Source organism: Scyliorhinus torazame, chromosome 11, assembly GCF_047496885.1.
Source record: "Scyliorhinus torazame isolate Kashiwa2021f chromosome 11, sScyTor2.1, whole genome shotgun sequence".
Classification (NCBI taxonomy): Eukaryota; Metazoa; Chordata; class Chondrichthyes; order Carcharhiniformes; family Scyliorhinidae; genus Scyliorhinus; species Scyliorhinus torazame.
In genome coordinates, this window is record NC_092717.1 from 215,925,238 (window position 1) to 215,945,596 (window position 20,359).

General features: G+C 46.6%; 1 protein-coding gene across 4 annotated transcripts in view; it reads left to right on the top strand.

The window, feature by feature from the left end:
* trpn1 (transient receptor potential cation channel, subfamily N, member 1) overlaps positions 1 to 20,359 on the top strand; it is a 466,288-nt gene that overhangs the window by 296,474 nt on the left and 149,455 nt on the right. For 2 of the 4 annotated variants that reach the window (XM_072468296.1, XM_072468297.1), the window contains 5 exons: positions 4,418 to 4,522; positions 8,412 to 8,510; positions 12,821 to 12,922; positions 14,475 to 14,576; positions 17,256 to 17,354. In XM_072468296.1, coding sequence (XP_072324397.1) covers positions 4,418 to 4,522; positions 8,412 to 8,510; positions 12,821 to 12,922; positions 14,475 to 14,576; positions 17,256 to 17,354 — 507 coding nt within the window. The remainder of the gene's footprint in view (positions 1 to 4,417; positions 4,523 to 8,411; positions 8,511 to 12,820; positions 12,923 to 14,474; positions 14,577 to 17,255; positions 17,355 to 20,359) is intronic. The other 2 variants (XM_072468298.1, XM_072468299.1) reach the window with 2 other exon arrangements.

Below are 20,359 nucleotides of genomic sequence, written 5' to 3' on the forward strand. Positions count from 1 at the left end.
TCAGAGGGAGATGTCAGCGTCACTCCAAGCAGATCGATAGTCGCTTAGAGGAGTCCCAGAGGCTAGGAGCGCAGGAGCTGGTGCTGGCAATGAGTGGCACCGAGGACAACAGAATGTCCGACTCGCTGGGGGATGTCACCAGTACCAGACCGACCTTGATAAGGTTCTGCAGGACATGTCCCGCTCTCAGCTGGGCATGGCCGAGGTGCTGCAGAGCACGGCCCAATCACTGAGGAGCATCACCGAAAGCATCGACATTATGGTGCAGTCATTATGGACATTATGGGGAGCCGCCAGGGCTGGCAGAGCCAGATGATGCAGTGGCAGCCGGGGCTCAAACCAGCTGCCCTTCCATGCCAAGGTGAACCCCAGGGCCCTATGGGCACCGATTGGGATGAGGGGGCACTGGGTGCCAAGCCGGACCCATCCCATGGAGTGGCAATGGTGGCCATCTGCTCCCCTGAGTTCCACCCCTCTAATGAGACTGCATCTCGAGGTCAGCAGACGGGACAGGGTGGCACGGCTGTACATGTGCCGCCGACAAGTGAGCCAGGGCCCTCTGGCCCGAGAGGACACCCGCCAGGGACATCGAAGGCCACGAGATGAGGAAAGCAGCTGGCTGCCTCTACCTCTGATGTGCATCCTGGGGAAACCAAGATGCAGTGTTAGAGGTAGGTGGGCCACTAAGGGCATCGGGGGAGGGGGAGTACGTAGGGAGTAGAGAGGAGGGTTGGTGTTCGGGGGGGCACCATCGGAAGTGGGGTTTGTACAACACATTGAACATCTTTTCGTACAACCATTATAATGCCTCTGTCACTTCCTTCTGCAATGCGGACTGAGCCCCCGGACCCTTTGCCCATCTGTCCAGATGTCACCCCCCCACCCCCCTCATGGCGCTCACCCACCATCCAGCCATGGGCATGTCCCCGGAGTTGTGAAATGAATGAAATGAAATGAAAATCACTTATTGTCACATGTACTGTGAAAAGCCCCTAGTCGCCACATTCTGGCGCCTGTTCGGGGAGGCTGGTACGGGAATTGAACCGTGCTGCTGGCATGCCTTGGTCTGCTTTCAAAGCCAGCGATTTGTGTACCATCCCCTGGGTGTTCGGATGTTGCGTGTGTGGTGTTGCCTCCTGCAGTGTTCAAGAACAGTGTCGAGGGTCAGGGTGTGATTGGGATGCTAGGCAATGACTCCCACATATTACATGGCCCACCTACCCATGGGAACCCACTTTGCATGTGTGAAGTGCTCACTTAGCCACGATTGCCAATCTCCTATTAGCGATAGCCTTCTGCCGCGCAGCCAGAGACCTCAGCAGTCTATCTCAGAATAATTTACTATGGATGGTAGGGGGCTACAGTCCATGTAAGTTTGTTTTGGGGAGAAATCCCAAGATTCCTTCAGTCTTGAATGATCATCCTCCAGCTTGAGAGGGGACTATAATTAGATCCACTTTTCCTGAGCATTTGAATGCACTGCACGTGGGCAGGAGAGCATTCCTTGAAGCAGAACCTCATATAATTCAGAGAACTTTGAGGCACGATGTTCGGCCATGGGAACATATTTTCAAATAGGGAGAGATGGGATAATATAAAAACGATGGATTTACCGAGTGGAAAGGTCCGGGAAAATAATAATCTTTAAAAGTGTTGCAAGTAGGCTTATATTAACACCGCAATGAAGTTACTGTGATAATCCCCTAGTCGCCATATTACGGCGATTGTTCGGATACACAGAGGGACAATTCAGAGGCCGGATTCTCTGAGTCCCCGCGCCGCAATTGCGCCTGGCGCGGGGGCGGAGAATGGGGCGTCAGACCCGCGACGCCTTCGCATGATTCTCCGGTGACCAGAGAATCGGCGCCAGCCACACGTGCGCGGCCAACGCGGCGCCAGTGGGGGCCGTTGAAAGAGGCCCCGCGGTGATTCTCCCCAGTCGACCGGCCGAGTTCCCGCCGACGTGGTTCTCATATGGTTCCACATGGCGGCAGCTCGGCGCCGCAGCTGCGGTGGCCATCCTGGTGGGGGGCGGGGAGATCAGTCTCCGGGGGGCCTCCACAATGGCCAGGCCCGTGCTCGAGGGCCACCAATCGGCGGGCGGGCGCGATTTGGGGGGGGGGGGGGGCACTTACCTTCTTCCGCGCTGGCCCGCTGTGTGGGTCCACCATGGTTCGTGGGGCAGGCGCCACAGGCGTACATGGGCGTACCCGCGGCTGGAAGTTCAGGGCCCCGTATCGTCAGCAGGAGCTGCGCGGAGCACGCCGGGGCCCTGCAAGCCCCCTTAAAACGGATTGGCGCCCGTTTTCTAGCAGGCGTGTGGACATAGCCCCATTATTGGAGAATCCCGGCCAGAATGTCCAATTCACCTGACAAGCATGTCTTTTGGGACTTCTGGGAGGAAACTGGAGCACCCGGAGGAAACCCACACAGACACTGGGAGAACATGCAGACTCCGCACAGACAGTGACCCAAGCCGGGAATCGAACTCGGGTACCTGTCACTGTGAAGCAACAGTGCTAACCACTGTGCTACCATGGTGCTATAGTGGTGGGGTGATAGGGATAGGGTGGATGTTTGGGCCAGATTGGTGCAGACTCGATGGATTGAATGGCCTCCTTCTGCACTGTATAGATTGTATTGTTAAACAGGGAATATGTAGCTGGAGTGAGAACGTGATAATGCGACTACAAACGAGGTCATGTGTTGGGAGTGCGGGCAGGGCATAAGTGTTATATGTAGCTATTGAGCTCAGGAATAAACTATTTCTATTGGAAGTCCTCGTTGTTGGTGATTAAGGGAACCCACAACATCTACAGAGTGTTGAAACTCTCAGCAGGTCTGGCAGCATCTGTAGGGAGAGAAAAGAGCTAACGTTTAAGTCCAGATGACAAAGCGCCATCTGGACTCGAAACGTTAGCTCTTTTCTCTCCCTACAGATGCTGCCAGACCTGCTGTGATTTTCCAACAGTTTCTTTTTGGTTTCAGATTCCAGCATCCGCAGTAATTTGCTTTTATCTGCAGAGTGTTTTTGCATTGAGACAAAAATGTATGGGATATTAAAAAAAGGGCTCAAGATGGAGGAAAATGGTCAGAGTCTAAAGTTGTTGAACTCACTACTGAGTCCGGAGGGCTGCAACGTGCCGAATCGGAAGATGAGATGCTACTCCTCCCGCTTGCTCTGGGCTTCACTGGAGCATTACAGCAAGCCAAGGACAGACATGTGGGCACGAGAGCAAAGTGCTGAGTCACACTCAGTATATTGTCACACTCAGTTCACTGCCCCTGTGTTCATTTTGTTACCTCTTGAGACTTTTCAAAGACTGGAAAGTTTTGCCATAAATATCAGCATGCCGCTGTAATTGCTCCCACGATTTGAAGAGTTTCCCTGCAGCATTCCCAATCCAGCTCCCAAAGCTCATCCTTCGGTCAACTTTGGAGATTGTCTAAAACTTTATGAATGAAACTGAACTCATCAAAATCAGATGAGGGGAGTGATCATCCAAGTAAGAGAACGGGACCCAGCAGCTGAGAGCTTATTGTAACCCTAACTGGAAGACATGCTCGTTTGTGTCCAGTTTACACTTTTCACGACAGATTGTCCAGTCCAAAACCAGGCACTGGCAACACTAATTTTCATGTACTTATTACGCATGACCATTCAGCAAATGTGGAAGTATCAGTTGCTAGAAATATCACTTCCAAAGGCTCTGAGTTTTCTAAGAGTTCAGCACTTGGCGGGGTTATTGACAGTATCCAAACTTGGTGCAAAATTTTAATACAGCCAGGAATTAATTTTAAAATTACCAAGGATTTCATCCCACCCGTCACGACTAATACATACAAAATACACTAATTAGCTAGTTCACGAGGCATAACTTTCTTCATTTCTTGCTTTCTTTCTAACATATGTCTGTCAGTCGGGGCTCAGTTGGTACCACTCTTGCCTCAGAGTCATGAGGTTGTGGTGCCCAGTACCATTTCATGGACCTGAGCATCATCAAGGCTGATGCTCCAGTGCTGTGCTGAGGGAGGGTAACATTGTTTGAGGCGTCAAGTTTGGGATGAAACATTAAACTGAAGGCTCGGCTGCCCTCTCAGGTGGACATAAAAGATCCCAAGGTACTATTTGCAAAAGAGCAGATAGTGCTCTCCACTATTATGTATCCCTCAGTCAGTATCACAAATCAAAAGAGATGTTCTGATCATTATCACATTGCCGTAGGTGGGATCTTGGTGCGTGCACTTTTGGCTGTCATGATTCCTACATTACAAAAGTGACTACGCTTCAGAAGTACTTCATTGGCTGTAAAGTCCTTCGGATCAACCTGACATTGTGAAAGGCACAGTATAAGTACAAGTTCTTTCTTTCTACACTCTCTTTCCTAGGTCTCACTCCCTTTTCTTCTTTCCGCAGGATGGCTGCATCCCATTGTTCCTAAGTGTTGAAATCGGTAACATCGCAGTCTGCAAGGAGCTGCTTAGTGTCAATGCCGATCTGCAGCTCAGGGCACAGAGGAAGGTATAAGTGAGCAAAGGTCTGGGTCAGGTATTGTTGGAGCAATGTGCAGTAAGGCTTATCACCAAAGGGAAGAATATCATGGGCTAAGTACATCCAACTTCGCAATGCATGTTCCCCAGTGCACAGAGCTCTGTGCTGGGAATGCTGATGCTCCAGATGACCTTAACTGAAATGATTAGACCCTGATCTCCCCTGCGAATGTCAACTCGTTTTTATGTTAAGAGTTGGAATCCTCTATGGTTATGAAATAGCTGTGTTCTTTCTTGAATCCGGTGTATAGTGTCATGGTAGTGTCGCTTTAAGAAAGGTTTTTGTCTTATCACATGGCTTCAGTGATGTCATTTTGTTCTGCTTGGGCTATTCTTTCTTTTTCCCTCATTTCAAATTCAAGCTGCTTTAATTGTTTTTCATGCTCAAGCTATTTTCTCTGTAATTGAATTCTTGCCATTTCCAGCGATTCTGACTATGTCTCAAGCAATTTTAAATTCTCAGCTACCGCTGCAATTACCCCTTCTTTCTGTACTTTGTCAGGCAATTTTATCTGTAATGTTATTACCAAATCTGAAAGCCTTTTTTTAGTCTCCATTTGTAAGGTACTCCACCCCAAAAAACTTCTGAGCCTCTGAAAGGGCCATTGTCTGAGGCTGGTTTAGCACAGGGTTAAATCGCTGGCTTTGAAAGCAGACCAAGGCAGGCCAGCAGCACGGTTCAATTCCTGTACCAGTTTCCCCAAACAGGTGCCGGAATGTGGCGACTAGAGGCTTTTCACAGTAACTTCATTTGAAGCCTACTTGTGACAATAACCGATTTTCATTTTTCATTGCCCACAACACACTCCCTATTGAAACTTGAATATAACACCTGAAAAGCAAATGCAAATATGCTCACCCCTCACTGTCTTTAAGTTCATTAAGCCAATCATGAAAGATAGACTTTTATCCTACGGGTGCCCCCAATTTGGTTATGGGCCAGGGCTTAGAAACTCCAAAGTATATTATGAAGTCCACCTGACCGACAACCTTGGCTAGGATGAACACAAGAGCCTTCCCTTCAGGTGTGATTCAACAGACTCCCTCGACACTTTAATCAAAACAAGCTTTATTCTAAGAACATGGTTAACATGTATATATACACACACATATAGCAAGAATTTTTATTGATTACAAACATAAAGACACCCCACAGCTACAGTAATCTATGTATAACACTTAATGAATTCCCCTTAACTGTTCCAATTCAAAAACAAAATCCCATGAACTAAAAAACCCTTTCAAGGTGTGGCCCAGCACTCTGCATTCGCACTTGAATAAGACTGGCTATCCCTGAGATTCTTACCCCGTCTCACCAGCAGGTTTAAACCGTTTCAGAAAGCAAACTATGGGCGGGATTCTCCGACCCCCCCCCCCCCCCCCACCGGGTCGGAGAATCGGCAGGGGGGGCGGCGTGAACCGAATTCTCCGGCACCGGGGTTTTGGCGGGGGCGGGAATTGTGCCAGTTGGGGGATGTTGGCAGCGCCCCCCCCCCCCCCGGCGATTCTCCGACAAAAACCTTTCTTAAAGGGACACTCCCATGACAATAGTCTCGTCTCAGTGTTGAGACTGGGCAACATGTAGCCGACCACAATCATTTTGCGCACTTTGATTGGTTTGCATTATGAAGTCTGGCAACATACTCAAAATTACTGATTGAGGAAACTGTTGTTTTGTTCAGTGAATAAAAACGAAAACGCTGCAGTTGCTGGAAATCTGAAATAACAGAAAATGCTGCAAATACTCAGCTGGTCAGGCAGCATTTGAAGGGAGAGAAACAGCTAACATTTCCAATTGATGATCTTTCATCAGAACTGGAAGAGGTTAGAGATTTAATACGTTATAGGCACGTACAGAGTACTAATTACAGCAATGAAGGAGACCAGGAAGTATACACTAGCATTGCAGGAAGTACAGCAACATTTCTCTAAATTACTCCCTGGGAAGAGGGGGTTGACCTTGATGAGAGGCTGAGTAAAGTGGACTTATATTTTCTGGAAATTAGAAGAATGAGGGGCAACCTCATTGAAAGATGTAAGATTCTGAAGGGACTTGATAGAGTCGAAGCCGAGAGACTGTGTTTCCTCTGGTTGGGGAATCAAAAACACAGGGTTGGGGGTGTGGAGCACAGTTTCGGCATAAGGGGACTGAGACGAGGAGAAATGACTTCACTCAAAAATTGCCGATCTTTGGAACTCTGCCCCAGAGGGTTGTGGAAGCTCCATCGCTGCGAAACTTTTAGGCTGGGATAGACAGATTATTGGTTTGTCAGAGGAACAAGGGATGTGGGAGCGAGCGGGAAAGTGGAGTTGAAGTCCAAGATCAGCTATGGTCATATTGAAGCTGTCCCAATGGGCCGTATGGTCCACTCCTGCACCTACTCCTTGTGTTCTTCTGAGTGTCGACCCATCTTGTCTGCATTGATCAAGAAAGCATTCCCCAGTCTAATTCCACTGCCCGGCTCTTGATTTGTTTGGTTCTGGCACTGCATATCCAAGTACATTTTGTTCCCAGAGACCATCCGCTTTGTAAGGTACCATCCATCCTTTAAAAAAAAAAAATTTAGAGTGTCCAATTAATTTTTTCCAATTAAGGGACAATTTAGTGTTGCCAATCCACCTGCCCTGCACATCTTTGGGGTTCTGGGTGAGAAACCCACGCAAACACGGGGAGAATGTGCAAACTCCACACGGACAGTGACCCAGAGCTGGAATCGAACCTGGGACGTTGGCGCCGTGAGGCAACAGTGCTAACCCACTGTGCCAACCACTCATCTTTTAATTCCAGTATGAAATTTAGTAAAGCCTCTGAAGTCTTGGATGTGTTGTTCTTCTGGGAGTCCTATGCTGCTTACCCCACATACTATCTAACAACAAGCACATGAGCAGCAAATCTCATATTGCCACCATCTTGTTTGGTTTGACGATGTTGCGCCAGGTCTGAACTGGATTGTAGATTATATCGGATACGTTTGACTTTGCGTCTTGGTGCAAAATGGGCGTTGGTGAATAGGCAGACACTTTTGCAATTCTCGTGATTATTTCCATTGCCTTCAATAAATATATAAAATGTTACATGTCACAGACATGTATCACTCTTGGCATCCAGTGTATTATCAAGGGGTGGCACGATGGCAAAATAGTTAGCCCTGCTAACTCACAGCGCCAGGGACCAGCTTTGATTCCGACCTCGGGTGACTGTGTGGAGTTTTCACGTTTCTGAGTGGGATTCCTCCGGGTGCTCTGGTTTCCTCCCACAGTCCAAAGATGCGCAGGTTAGGTGGATTGGCCATTATAAATTGCCTCTCAGTGTCCAAAAGGATAGGTGGAGAAAGAGCATGGGATTGGGCTTCGGTAGGGTGGTATTTTGCAGGGTCAGTGCAGACTCAGTGGGCCGAATGGACTCCTTCTGCACTGTAGGGATTCTATGAAGTGACTCAAAAATCAGGGGCGGGATTCTCTGTCCCGCCAGCCCCGTTTTCCAGCACAGTACACCCCGCCGGCAGTGGGATCCTCCATTCCGGCAGCTGGCCAATCGGAAGATCCCGGCAACGGTGAATCCCGCTGTAGACATCTGAAACTCCTACTGGGCGCATATGGGTGGCGAGAGAAATGGAGTTAAAGGTCATTTTGGCCTGAAATGTGAACCCTGTTTCTCTCTCCACAGATGCTGCCAAACCTGCTGAGTTTGTCTTCCATTTTCTGATTTTATTTCTGATTTCCAGCATCTGCAGTATTTTGCCTTTGTGATTGGCTCACATGGAAGTTCATTTCAGAAGACGTTGCAGGATCATGAATTTTAAACATGCATGCCATAAAATAATATTAAACTGCACCTGATCTTCTGACTTACTTTTCAGGAAAATGGCGACACAGTCTTGCATGTGTGCTGCAGGAAAAAAGACACGGAACTAGCTAAACTTTTGGTGGAGCTAGGTGCTGGTGTTGATTTTCAAAATGTGAGTACAGAATAATGATGGCCATTTCAGGTTATCAGGAGTAGACAGGAGATTCAATTTAAATCAGCTATTATCTTGCAGAATGGTGCAGCAGGCTCGAAGGGCCGAGTGGCCTACTTGTGCTCCTAGCTCGTATATCTAGGAGACTCCTGAACCTATTGGAGAAAGATTTCTTCATGAATTACTAGCGCAGTCAACAACCGCATTACTTAAACTGCAAAAGCCAAAAGATTAAACTTTCCAGCAATATCCATGGGGGAGTTATTTCTTCCTTTGTCCTCCCTCTGTGTACCCGAACAGGTGCCGGAATGTGGTGACGAGGGGATTTTCACAGTAACTTCATTGCAGTGCTAATGTAAGCCTACTTGTGACAATAATAATGATTATTATTTTTATTTCCATAGTACAGCAAAGGCTACTTGAACACAAACAATTATGTACGAATATAATCTTCCCCTTCATAAGATGATATAATCAGTCACACCCAGCTAATAAATGGACATTGGGCGCAATTCAGTGGACAAAGGTTAAAGTCTGATTTTGGGCACATTTGGTGGGGTGTTTCTCCGCAGTTGCAGCGCTGAGATTCACCCTGCTACTCAACCGCACTTTGCCGTTTTTTGCGGCCTCGGGGAGATTCTTCCTGCTGAGGTCTTGCTTCAGTCGATTTCCTGTTAGCAAGCTGATCTCGCCAGCAGGAATTTACCCTCACAGATTGGGGCACTATTATTAACGGCAGTCCCGATCTTTTCCCGTCCCTTTCAGACCCCCCCCCCCCCGCCACTTTATTGATTTCTCCTCCCCCCCCACCCAATCTTGTCGAGGCTCCTGGAACCTCCCCATTGCTCCTCCCCCCCCCCACCCCACCTCCAATAGGCCTGACCCCAGGCAGTGCCAACCTGGCACCCAGGCACTGCCAGCCTAGTACTGCAGGATGCCTGAGTTGCACTGCCAGGGTTCCAGGCTTCTAGTGCCAAGGTGCCTGGGTGCCAAGGGGAGTCCCAGGGTACCACATGACTTGTGCCGTTTATCTTTGCTCATCAAAAAGAAATTCTTCCTGTTTTGCTAATTATTGGGCTGCGTTTTTCACGTTAGGACAGACGTGGCAGAAACTGAGGCTGGATTCTTCCTCTTTCTTGGCAGTGGGAAGCAGCATGCCTCTCACTGGCGGTGGGATTCTCTGTTCCCGCTGCTGTCAATGGGAATTTCCATTGAATCCACCCACACTGCCGGGAAACCCGCGGGTGGGGTTGAGCTTCCAGCGTGACCAGAGAATCCCGCCACCAGCGAACATCCGGACATTTCCGGTCCTAATGTAGTAAAGTGCAAAGTAACATATTTTAGTCGGAATAATGAGAGTCAATACAAACTAATAGCATATAATCCTAGAGTGGGTGGAGGAACTGAGTTCTTGGTTATATTAATGGACTGGCAGAAGCCTGGACTAATGATCCAGAGTCAGGCAGAGATGGTGACCCTGTCCACAAGCTGAAAAGCCCACATCCACTCGACCTGGAAACAATTACGCCGGAATGTGGCAACTAGGGGCTTTTCACAGTAACTTCATTTGAAGCCTACATGTGACAATAAGCGATTTTCATTTCATTTCATTTTTTTCAATTACACTATTTTACGTTGTTCAGACCATTAGTTGCCTGAGGTTGGGGCTTCGAACTCCCTGCGGCAGCATGTCCCACCTCCAAGCAAGTCAGAGAGCTGGCAGCTCATCAATTCTGGCAGCACCATTGGGAGCAGTGGCCACTGCTGGTACGGCAGCAGCCCCCAGGCCACGCCAGGGCCTGGTGTGTAACGGGGGTGGAATCAATTGTAGTTTTCAAAGAAAGATTGGATGAGCACCTGAACACAAAACAGTTGTAGGACTACCGGTAATGAGATCGGGAATGGAGCTCGCTATGAGACAGAAGTTATGCAGATCATGTTTCTGCCTGTACATCAAAACCTCCTTCCACAATTTGGGTTATCTTCAGCTCAGTCACAGCAGATGGAACCCAAACAGCACAAGCTTTCAACACAAAATAAATATTGGTTTAAAAAGTGATGGCTGAATTAAGAGCTTCCCACAAATTCAAAGGCAAAGCTGAGATATATTAAACATAAAAAGTTGTGAGGGCTGAAGTTGTACAAATGTCAGTTGAGGATGACAAACATGAGAGTCATAAATTAATAGCAAGGTAGATTGTAGATAGCAACAGGAAAGAAACATAGATGTAGGAGTAAGCCATTCAGCCCATTGAGCCTGTTCCGCACGTTAAATAGATCATGGCTGATTGTCTGCTCAACGCCCATCTTCCCACACCATCCCCCATATCCCTTGATGTCATTAGAAATGTATCGATCTCAGGGCAGCACGGTGGCGCAGTGGGATAGCCCTGCTGCCTTACGGCGCCGAGGTCCCAGGTTCGATCCCGGCCCTGAGACACTGTCCGTGTGGAGTTTGCACATTCTCCCCATGTTTGCATGGGCTTCGCCCCCACAACCCAAAGATGTGCAGAGGAGGTGGGTTGGCCATGCTAAATTGCCCCTTAATTGGAAAAAATGAATTGGGTACTCTAAATTTATTTTTAAAAAAGGAGTCTATCGATCTCTGTCTGAAACAGGTATTCCTGCCTTGGAATGATCAAAGATCAAATGTTAATTGTGGGAGTGGTGTGCAATGACACTGGGTGTAATTTACTCCTTTTGCAGAGTGTGGCAGTGGGCAGGTGAAATGACATCAACGGTGATTTTCTCCACCATATTACGAGCAAAATAGAAACGAAAAACCCAAGCAACAGGTCCCATGTCACACTGGCGGGGCAGGTTCTGGTTGAACTCACCCTGCCAGCAACTTGAATTCAGAACATTGGGGCACCCTTTTTAAAGCACACCCCGATATATAAAATCAAAAAAATAGAATGCCTCCACCATATACCCCATCCCTGATTACCCTGCCTGGCACTCACCTGAACTCCTCTGGTGGGTTCTGCTCACCAGGTGCACACCATGGGAGATGTGGGAACGCCATCGTGAATGGACAATCTAATAAAGGAGGGGATCATCAGGTGTAGAGGTTTGGTAATCATATTTAAATTTATTCTATTGCGCATTCCAAATTTCAACATTGGATTTTCCGTTACGTCATTGGCAGAGGTGTGGACAATCGCTACAGGAAATTCCACCAGCGTAATTCACATTTTGTGACTTCTGGACGATTTTATGCTCCTACCACTAATTCTCCCCCCCCAACCCTCCCGGAAAGTGGGAACAGAAAATCACCCCCCCCCCAACTTCCTTTGAGTGGAAAACCATGTAGACACTAGGAAAAGGAGAAAATAACAAGCGTGTTTAAAGTGAACAAAACGGCAAAAACAGTAGTTAATGTCAAATATAATAAAATTTGCAATGAAATTCATAAAAAATTATTTTAAAAGTAATTGCTCTAATCTATGTTAACATCAAATAATTAGATAAAGTAGTCGCCATGGTAATTGAGAAAGTTCTGTTTGTGAAATTTGTAAAGGCAAAAGGTGCATTGAATTAATGGATAAATCAGTGGCTGGATTGAGGACTTATTCAGTGATAGAATCATTCAGGACACAATCTCAGACGAAAGGGGATGATCCTTTAAAACAGAGATGAGGAGGATGTTCTTCAGCCAGAGGGTGGTGAATCTGTGGCCCTCTTTGCCGCAGAAGGCTGTGGAGGCCAAATCATTGTGTGTCTTTATGACCGAGATAGATAGGTTCTTTATGGGGAGAAGGCAGGAGAATGGGGATGAGAAAAATATCAGCCATGATTGAATGGTGGAGCAGACTCAATGGGCCGAGTGGCCTAATTCTGCTCCTATGTCTTATGGCCTTATAGAAGATGAAGCCAAACAGTGATATCTCAGGGAAAGGAGCTAGTGGGGTTTCACAAAGTTAGCCCTCTGTTCCTTCTTGTTCACCCAATACAAAAGGTAAATTAATTCCTGTAGGTTTGTTTGATTATTTTCAGGGGCATGGAGGAATCTTTTCCTTAGAAAATGGCCAAACCCAGGTTTTACATGGTCAGTGGCGGGAATTGGTTTTCTTTTGTCTTTTGCATCTCCGCAAATAGGTCCTTATTTCAGAGGCAGAGTACAGCGGAGAACGTTTTGAGCTTTGCCATTCAAATATCATCCGGATGAAGGTCTTGCTTTGTCGGGATTGTATTCTACCTTTCATTCAAGAAATGCAAATTGCAACTTTCAAATTTAACCAACAGTAACACAATTGGCAATTTGCTGCATGGTTCATTTGCATCGACCTTTGCTTCTTTCTTCAATGCAGGATGATGGTCAGACTCCCTTACATGTCGCTGCCTGGGAAGGGGATGAGTTAATGCTGAAGTTTTTCTACCAGTATAAAGCTAACCCAAACATTGCAGACAAGGTACATTTGACATTGAGTTTGCATCAATTAAAGTGATAATAAGGAACAAAAATTCAACGTTTTCTGTTCAAATACAGGACTGAGCACTGCGATGTGAAACCAGATCCTCTCTGAACATATAAAACCATGTGGTACCATTTGAAGAAAAGAAAGATAAACCTTATCTAAGGAAGGATATACTGACATTGGAGGCAGTCTAGGGAAGGTTCATTAGGTTGAAAGAAAATTGTTGCCGATGCTGGAATCTTAAACAAAAACAGAAAATACCGTAAAATCTCATCAGGTCTGACAGCATCTGTGGAGAGGGAACAAAGCTAACATTTGAAATCTGGATGACAATGCGATTTTTATAAACAGCTAGCTATGATTGACAGCTCCTGAGTACATTAAAAGCAGTTAAGTACTTGTGCTGAGAAAATGAGGAAGGGAAAGCACTTAACTTCTAGATGTCACGTTCAAAGCAGGATACTTGAGATCCATTCAAGCATTGAGGGAAATTAAAATAAACAATTCACCCCATGGATCCCCAAAGCCCAACCACCATCTGCAAGACACAAGTTGGGAGTGTGATGGAATAATGGTAGTGATAACTGCCCAAACCAGTCTTTATTGCCCATCCCAGTTGCCCTTGAGGTCGTGGTGGTGGGCTGCCTTCTTGAACCGCAGCAGTACCTGAGGTGTAGGTACACCCACAGTGCTTTTAGGGAGGGAGTTCCAGGATTTTGGCCCAATGACAATGAAGGAACGGTGATGTATTTCCAAGTCGGGGTGGTGAGTGAACCTGGGGTTCCCAGGTATCTGCTGCTCTTACCCTTCTAGATGGTAGTGTTTGTGGGTTTGGAAGGTGCTGCCTAAGGATCCTTGGTAAGTTCCTGCAGTGTATCTTGCAGATGGTGCAAATGGTTGCCACTGTTCATCGGTGGTGGAGGGATTCAACGTTTGTGGAAGGGGTACCAACCAAGCAGGCTGTTATGTCCTGGACGGTGTTGAGCTTCTTAAGTGTTGTTGGAGTTACACTCATCCTGGAAATTGGAGAGTATTCCTTCACACTCCTGACTTGTGTCTTGTAGATGATGGACAGTCTTTGGGGGAGTCAGGAGGTGAGTTACTCGCCGTACGATTCCTAGCCTCTGACCTGCTCTTGTAGCCACAATATTTATATGGCTAGTCCAGTTCAGTTTCTGGTCAATGGTAGCCCCATTGATAGTGCCATTGAATGAATTGTTCACATGAATCTTTTCTGCGTCCTCGCCAATGCCTTCAGGTCCTTCCTAAGGTGTGGTGCCCAGAATTTTACACAATACTCCAGTTGAGGCGAACCAGACCACTCTGGAGGAATGAATTAAGATTTGGTGTGAGACGTACCTCATGCAATTTTATTTATTTTTGGACAACGAGATGCAGACTGGGCAATACAATAAAATACTCAGTCTGCAAGGTTTTAATACAGCCAATACAAACAGAGGAATAAGTTACTCCTGATCAGCATTGCTGAATTGCACTGAAATTTTTATTTATTTAATGTGGACCGATGTCTCCTATGTTATTGCAGCTGGACCGGTCCCCATTACACATCGCTGCAGAACGAGGGCACACTAATGTGGTGGAAGTATTGACAGGGAAATTCAAATCTAACGTGTTGGCCCGCACCAAGGTACTTCCTTCGTTCACAGGTTTCAAATGCTGACATGTCTCCCTGAGTTGGACACAAGGCAGCTACAAATATACGACAATGATGGGCAGGAAGCAGTGATTAAATTCTTCCTCTCATCTCACTGCTATTGATCATGGAGCAAGATAAGAGAAGAGGCCGGGTGTAATAAATGACAAACATATCAGCCACGATTGAATGGCGGAGCAGACTCGATGGGCCGAATGGCGTAATTCCGCTCCTATGTCTTATGGACTTACGGAAAAGAAAAACCCTCTCCCTCTCGAAAGTAGTCAGCGTCTCCAATCTGACCTGTTACCAGTTGGCATTAAACATTTATTTAAATCCAAAGGTTCACAGTCACCAGCAGCTGAATAAAGACAACTAACCCAGAAGAAGCTGAATCGATATCCCCAATTGTACAGAAAACATGGCCGTGGGGTTTCTGCCCCACCCCCACCACCCTTCCCCACTGAGGACAATGACCCATCTTTTCCTTTTGAAAAAGGGAAATTCATATTCTTAAAGCAACATTTGAGGCTCATTTGAAAAAGACGTTCAATTATAGAGTGAAATCAGGAACAGGTGGATGTTCGATATGTTTCCCAAATGGCACGGAACACTCACACAGGGCAGAATCTTGTCTTAGAATCATAGAATCCCTCCAGTGCAGAAGGAGGCCCTTCAGCCCATTGAGACTAACCTGATCCTTGGAAAGAGCAACCTACTTAAGCCCATGCCTCCACCCTATCCCCGTAACCCAGTAACCCCACCTAACCTTTTGGACACGAAGGGGCAATTTAGTATGGCCAATCCACCAAACCCATACATCTTGGGACTGTGGGAGAAAATTGTCCCCCTAGCTGCTGCCAGATATCCTAATGGGTGGGCTTTGCCAACGCTCTTTCCCAGAGCAATGGTATGAGCTCCCGAACCAATTAAGGTTGGGGTCTGCGTGCAGAATGATACGGCCCTTGTGTCAAAGGAAAGTTTTCTAATTAAAGAGACCATGTTTAGCACAGTGGGCTAAACAGCTGGCTTGTAATGCAGAACAAGGCCAGTAGCGCGGGTTCAATTCCCGTACCGGCCTCCCCAAACAGGTGCCGGAATGTGGCGACCAGGGGCTTTTCACAGTAACTTCATTGACGTCTGCTTGTGACAATAAGCGATTATTATTATTATGATGATGATGATGTGGGAATTGCAAGAGCTCAACAGGCTGGAGCACACCCACAGGAATGGACAGCAGACCTGGGAGAGTGGTCCTCTGAGTCTATCACTCCTCCTGGAGGCCCTGCTGTGGGATCTGAGGGACCACAGTGAGATGGGCTCTCCCAAAGACGGGAAACTAGTGGCTTTTCCCAATGTCCTCCCCCGGTTGGCATCAGACATCCTATCGGCAGAAAGCAGGGACACGTGTGAGCGCTGTGGTCACTTCCACATGGCACCAGCAGGAAAGTAGATTCCCAAATCAGGCAGCACCAAACTGCGGTGAGATTTAGGTCGGAACTGATTTGTAGTCTTTTATTTCAGACTAATAAGACCTGTGGTCAGATCTTCTTGTGAATAAGAACGAAAACCTCCGAGTTTTGGAAGGTTTCAAATAATTATAGTCTAGAAATTGCTTTTAGTAATAAAACAAAATAGCCATTCACACAATTTTTCTGCCATTTGAGTATCAATTTAAAGTAACAGATTAAAATTGAGTTGAAAATAGCAGTCAGAGGATTGTCGTGCACATGTGTCCATTAATTAAGGGCAGCACGGTAGCCTGGTGGTTAGCACAATTGCTTCACAGCTCCAGAGTCCCAGGTTCGACTCCCCGCTGGGTCACTGTCTGTGCGGAGTTTGCACGTTCTCCCCGTGTCTGCGTGGGTTTCCTCCGGGTGCTCCGGTTTCCTCCCACAGTCCAAAGATGTGCAGGTTAGGTGGATTGTTCATGCTAAATTGCCCTTAGTGTCCAAAATTGCCCTAAGTGCTGGGTGGGGTTACTGGGATATGGGGATTGGGTGGAGGTGTGGACTTGGGTAGGGTGCTCTTTCCAAGAGCCAGTGCAGACTTGATGGGCCGAATGGCCTCCTTCTGCACTGTAAATTATGTGTAATATCGCCAAACAACTTCTAAATGTGTGCAAAATGGCTCTTTGGCTATATTAAATTGCATAACAATTTACTGCTCCCTCATGGGCAGTTAGGGATGGGCAATAAATGCAGGCCCAGCCAGCGATGCCCATGTCCCATGAATGAATTTTTAAAAAAATTAAAAATAAATATGGGATAAAGGTGGAGGAGAGAGTTCACAGTCTGAAGTTGTTGAACTCAATGTTAAGTCAGGAAGGCTGTAACATGCCTAATCAGAAGATGAGGTGCTGTTCCTCCAGTCTGCGCTGGTCTCGCTGAAACACTGCAGCAGGCCACAAACCGATATGTGGACACGAGAGCAGGACTGTGAGTGGAAATGGCAGCGACAGGAAGGTCTGGGACCTGCTTACGGACAGACCGGACATGTTCTGCAAAGCGGTCACCCCGTCTGCATTTAGTCTTCCCGATGTAGTGTAGACCACACTGGGAGCAGTGAAATGCTGACAGGGGAGAGTGAGGAGAAGTGAGTGCCTATTCTTATGTTCTTAAGGCCAATTCATACTGAATAAACAGATTTTGTGAACTTTCTATATTGTTGCAGGATGGAAGCACCCTGATGCACATTGCCTCACAGTGTGGCCACCCTGACACAGCACTGGCATTTCTGAAGAAAGGGGTCCCTTTGCATATGCCCAATAAGGTAGAACTGATCATTATTTGTAATGTTTTATTTACTTCCCTCACTTTGGGCGACGCTCTGGGGACAGATTTTCTGCACCAATGAACACATTGATTTGGTTGGCACTATTCCTTATACATTCCCCAATCCTGCTCTCCCAATGGGGAACTGTGCTTGAAAGGAGCATGACTCAGAGATCGATAGCACCAATTTACCAACAGCACTCCCTTTGAGCTTGACTGGGTAAATGGAACAAGTGAACTTCCCCCAATTGGCCTGATTCCATCATACCATATCGTATTTTAAGGAATAAATAAGAAAGGCCTTAAAAACGATCATAAGCGTACTTGGGTTTCTTTGCTGACTTTCCTCTCTTCCTATAAATCACTTCCCGACTGGAGTATACGGTTCCACAAATGCCAGCAATCCACCTTGTGTAAGTGGCAGTTCTTCAGGCTGTGCCCAATTCTGTTCAAAGCCCAGATGATGTTTCCATGAAGAACTCTTGCATCTATATCCTGTGACTATAATGATTGGCGTCTAAAAACTTTAGCCATCATCGTGTGCATTAGAGCTTGAAGGCTTTCCCCTTGACCATCATTATATCACATTTTACCAATAATGTTTCAGCCGGTCCATATGACATATGCCAAGGACCATGGGCAAGCACTGTGACTGTGGGTTTAGTTGAATGTGGGGGCAAACAGATTGTATTTTACTTTAAAAAAAACTGTAAAACTCATGTCAGAGCAAAACCTCTTCCTGGTGTCTGCCCATTGAAGAGGATCTCAATTTTTGATCGGGCAAAGTAACATTGAAAATGATGATTTGATTCTACAGGAATTTGCAGTTCCGTAGTTTGACAATATTCGGCTTCTGAATGCTCCCTGACGTCAACAGACAAGGGATGGGGGTGGTTATGTCTCAGCAACCCAGCAATAGCTTTAAGTGTGCTCATGCTACATCAGTTCTCTAGGTACAACTTGTATTCCATTTGTAGCCTGTCTGTCCAGTTTTATAGGGAGTAAAGGTGGGAGGAGGAGAGGAGATTAGCACTTCTGGGTTTCTTAGTGTCTGAAAGAATACTCACAGTCAAATTTGGCATCCAAATACAAAAAAATGGTAGACTTGCTTTTGAATTCCTCCATCTTCAAATATGCTTAGCGAGTTTGTAGTCAGCGCTTTGGCACTCTGCTAAAATTATCTATTTTAAATAATTGCATCCATCCAAGATGTTAATTAAAGCTTAAATGAGGGGGGAATCTTATAGAAGCATATAAAATTATGGAGGAAATAGATTGGATAGAAGCAGGGAAGTTGTTTCCACTGGGGGGTGAAACTAGAACTAGGAGGCATAGCCTCAAAATAAGGGGGAGCAGATTTAGGACTGAGTTGAGGAGGAACTTCTTCACCCAAAGGGTTGTGAATCTGTGAATTCTCTGCCCAGTGAAGCAGTTAAGGCTACCTCGTTAAATGCTTTTAAGGCAAAGGTCGATAGATTTTTGAACAGTAAAAGAATAAAAGGTTACGGTGAGTGAGCGGGGAAGTGGAACGGAGTCTACGAAAAGATCAGCCATGATCTTATTGAATGGTGGAGCAGGCACGAGGGGCCAGACTCTGCCCCTAGTTCTTATGTTCTTATGTAAAATGTCCCCAGTCTGTCTATCTTAATTTGGTGGTACAAAACTTGAGTTTTGCTGAAAAAAGAGACATGCTGTCGAAGCTTTTTTGCCAAATTTCAAAGACAGCAACAATTTTTACAACATGAGAAAAGGGTGCTGATTAGTTGGCAAGTCAACTCTGATTGGTCAAGGCATTGGCATAGAAAATGCACTCAAACGTTGGTTCAATTCAAAAAAGGTACAATGTCTGGACATATTGCTTTTTTCCTGTGTATGAACATAGCTTCTAACAAGTGGAAGTGAATCACATTGTAAACCCGACAGATTATCTTAAACTGGTTGTTGTCATGATATTCAAACACACACATCATGATAGACACACCAACAGACAAATCAGAACACAACACCACAACCAATGACAGAAAGATATAAAAGCACAGACACGACCCCCGGTGGTCAGTATTAGCTGCAGAGGAGAACCAGGACACATCTATTGCCAAACACACTCAGGGAGACAGCACGTGCAGAGTATCCAGAACGAACTGTATTATAAGAGTTATAATAAAATAGAGTTGTACCACATACAACTGTGTTGGCTCATCTGTGCACCAGAGCACCCAACACCACATGGTACAGGAGTGGATCGATACCTGCCGGCATACCTCAGTGTACACAGACAACCAGCAGTGCCCAGGCATGATGTACGAGCTCCCGGTTCCGCAGGCGCTCCAGTGCCACGGCGACCTCCGCGAAAACTGGCGGCGATTCCGGCAAATGTTCGAATTGTTCCTGGTGGCAGCTGAACTCAAAGACCTGGATGATAGGGAAAAAATTGAATTTCTCCTCACCATCGCCGGTGCAAGGGCAAGAGAAATATTCAGAAGGTTCAGGTTCTTCAGGAGGCAGCAAAGGTACGATTACCAGGCAGTCCTGGGCAAATTCTCCAAGTACTGTGAAGAAAATGCAATCCAATCGGCACATAAAGGTAAGAAAAGCTGCAGTACTCACCTCGTGGCTGGGATCCCGGAGCCCGAATTCCCAGAGGCCGAAGTCCCGGGCCTGAGAGAAGGCTGGGTCGAGGTCGGCGGCCATCTTGCTAAAGGTATAACGCTAGCACAGTTGCGCGAGAAGTGCGCAGAACCGGAAGTTTCGTTTGCGCATGCGCGAGATGCTGCGCATGCGCAGTCAAGAAAACGGCCATCGGTAAAGGAACAGCGATCTGAGCATGCGCAGTCGCTTCCTACGTGCTACATACCGAGCGTCAGGATGTCAGAGGCCCCAGACTGCACCAATTTAAAAGGGAAATGTCCCAAATCCAATTTAAAAGGGAAACGTCCCAAATCAAAAAAACAAAAATCTGTTAAAGCTGTAAAACAACCTTCCCTCACCTGGAATGACAGCACA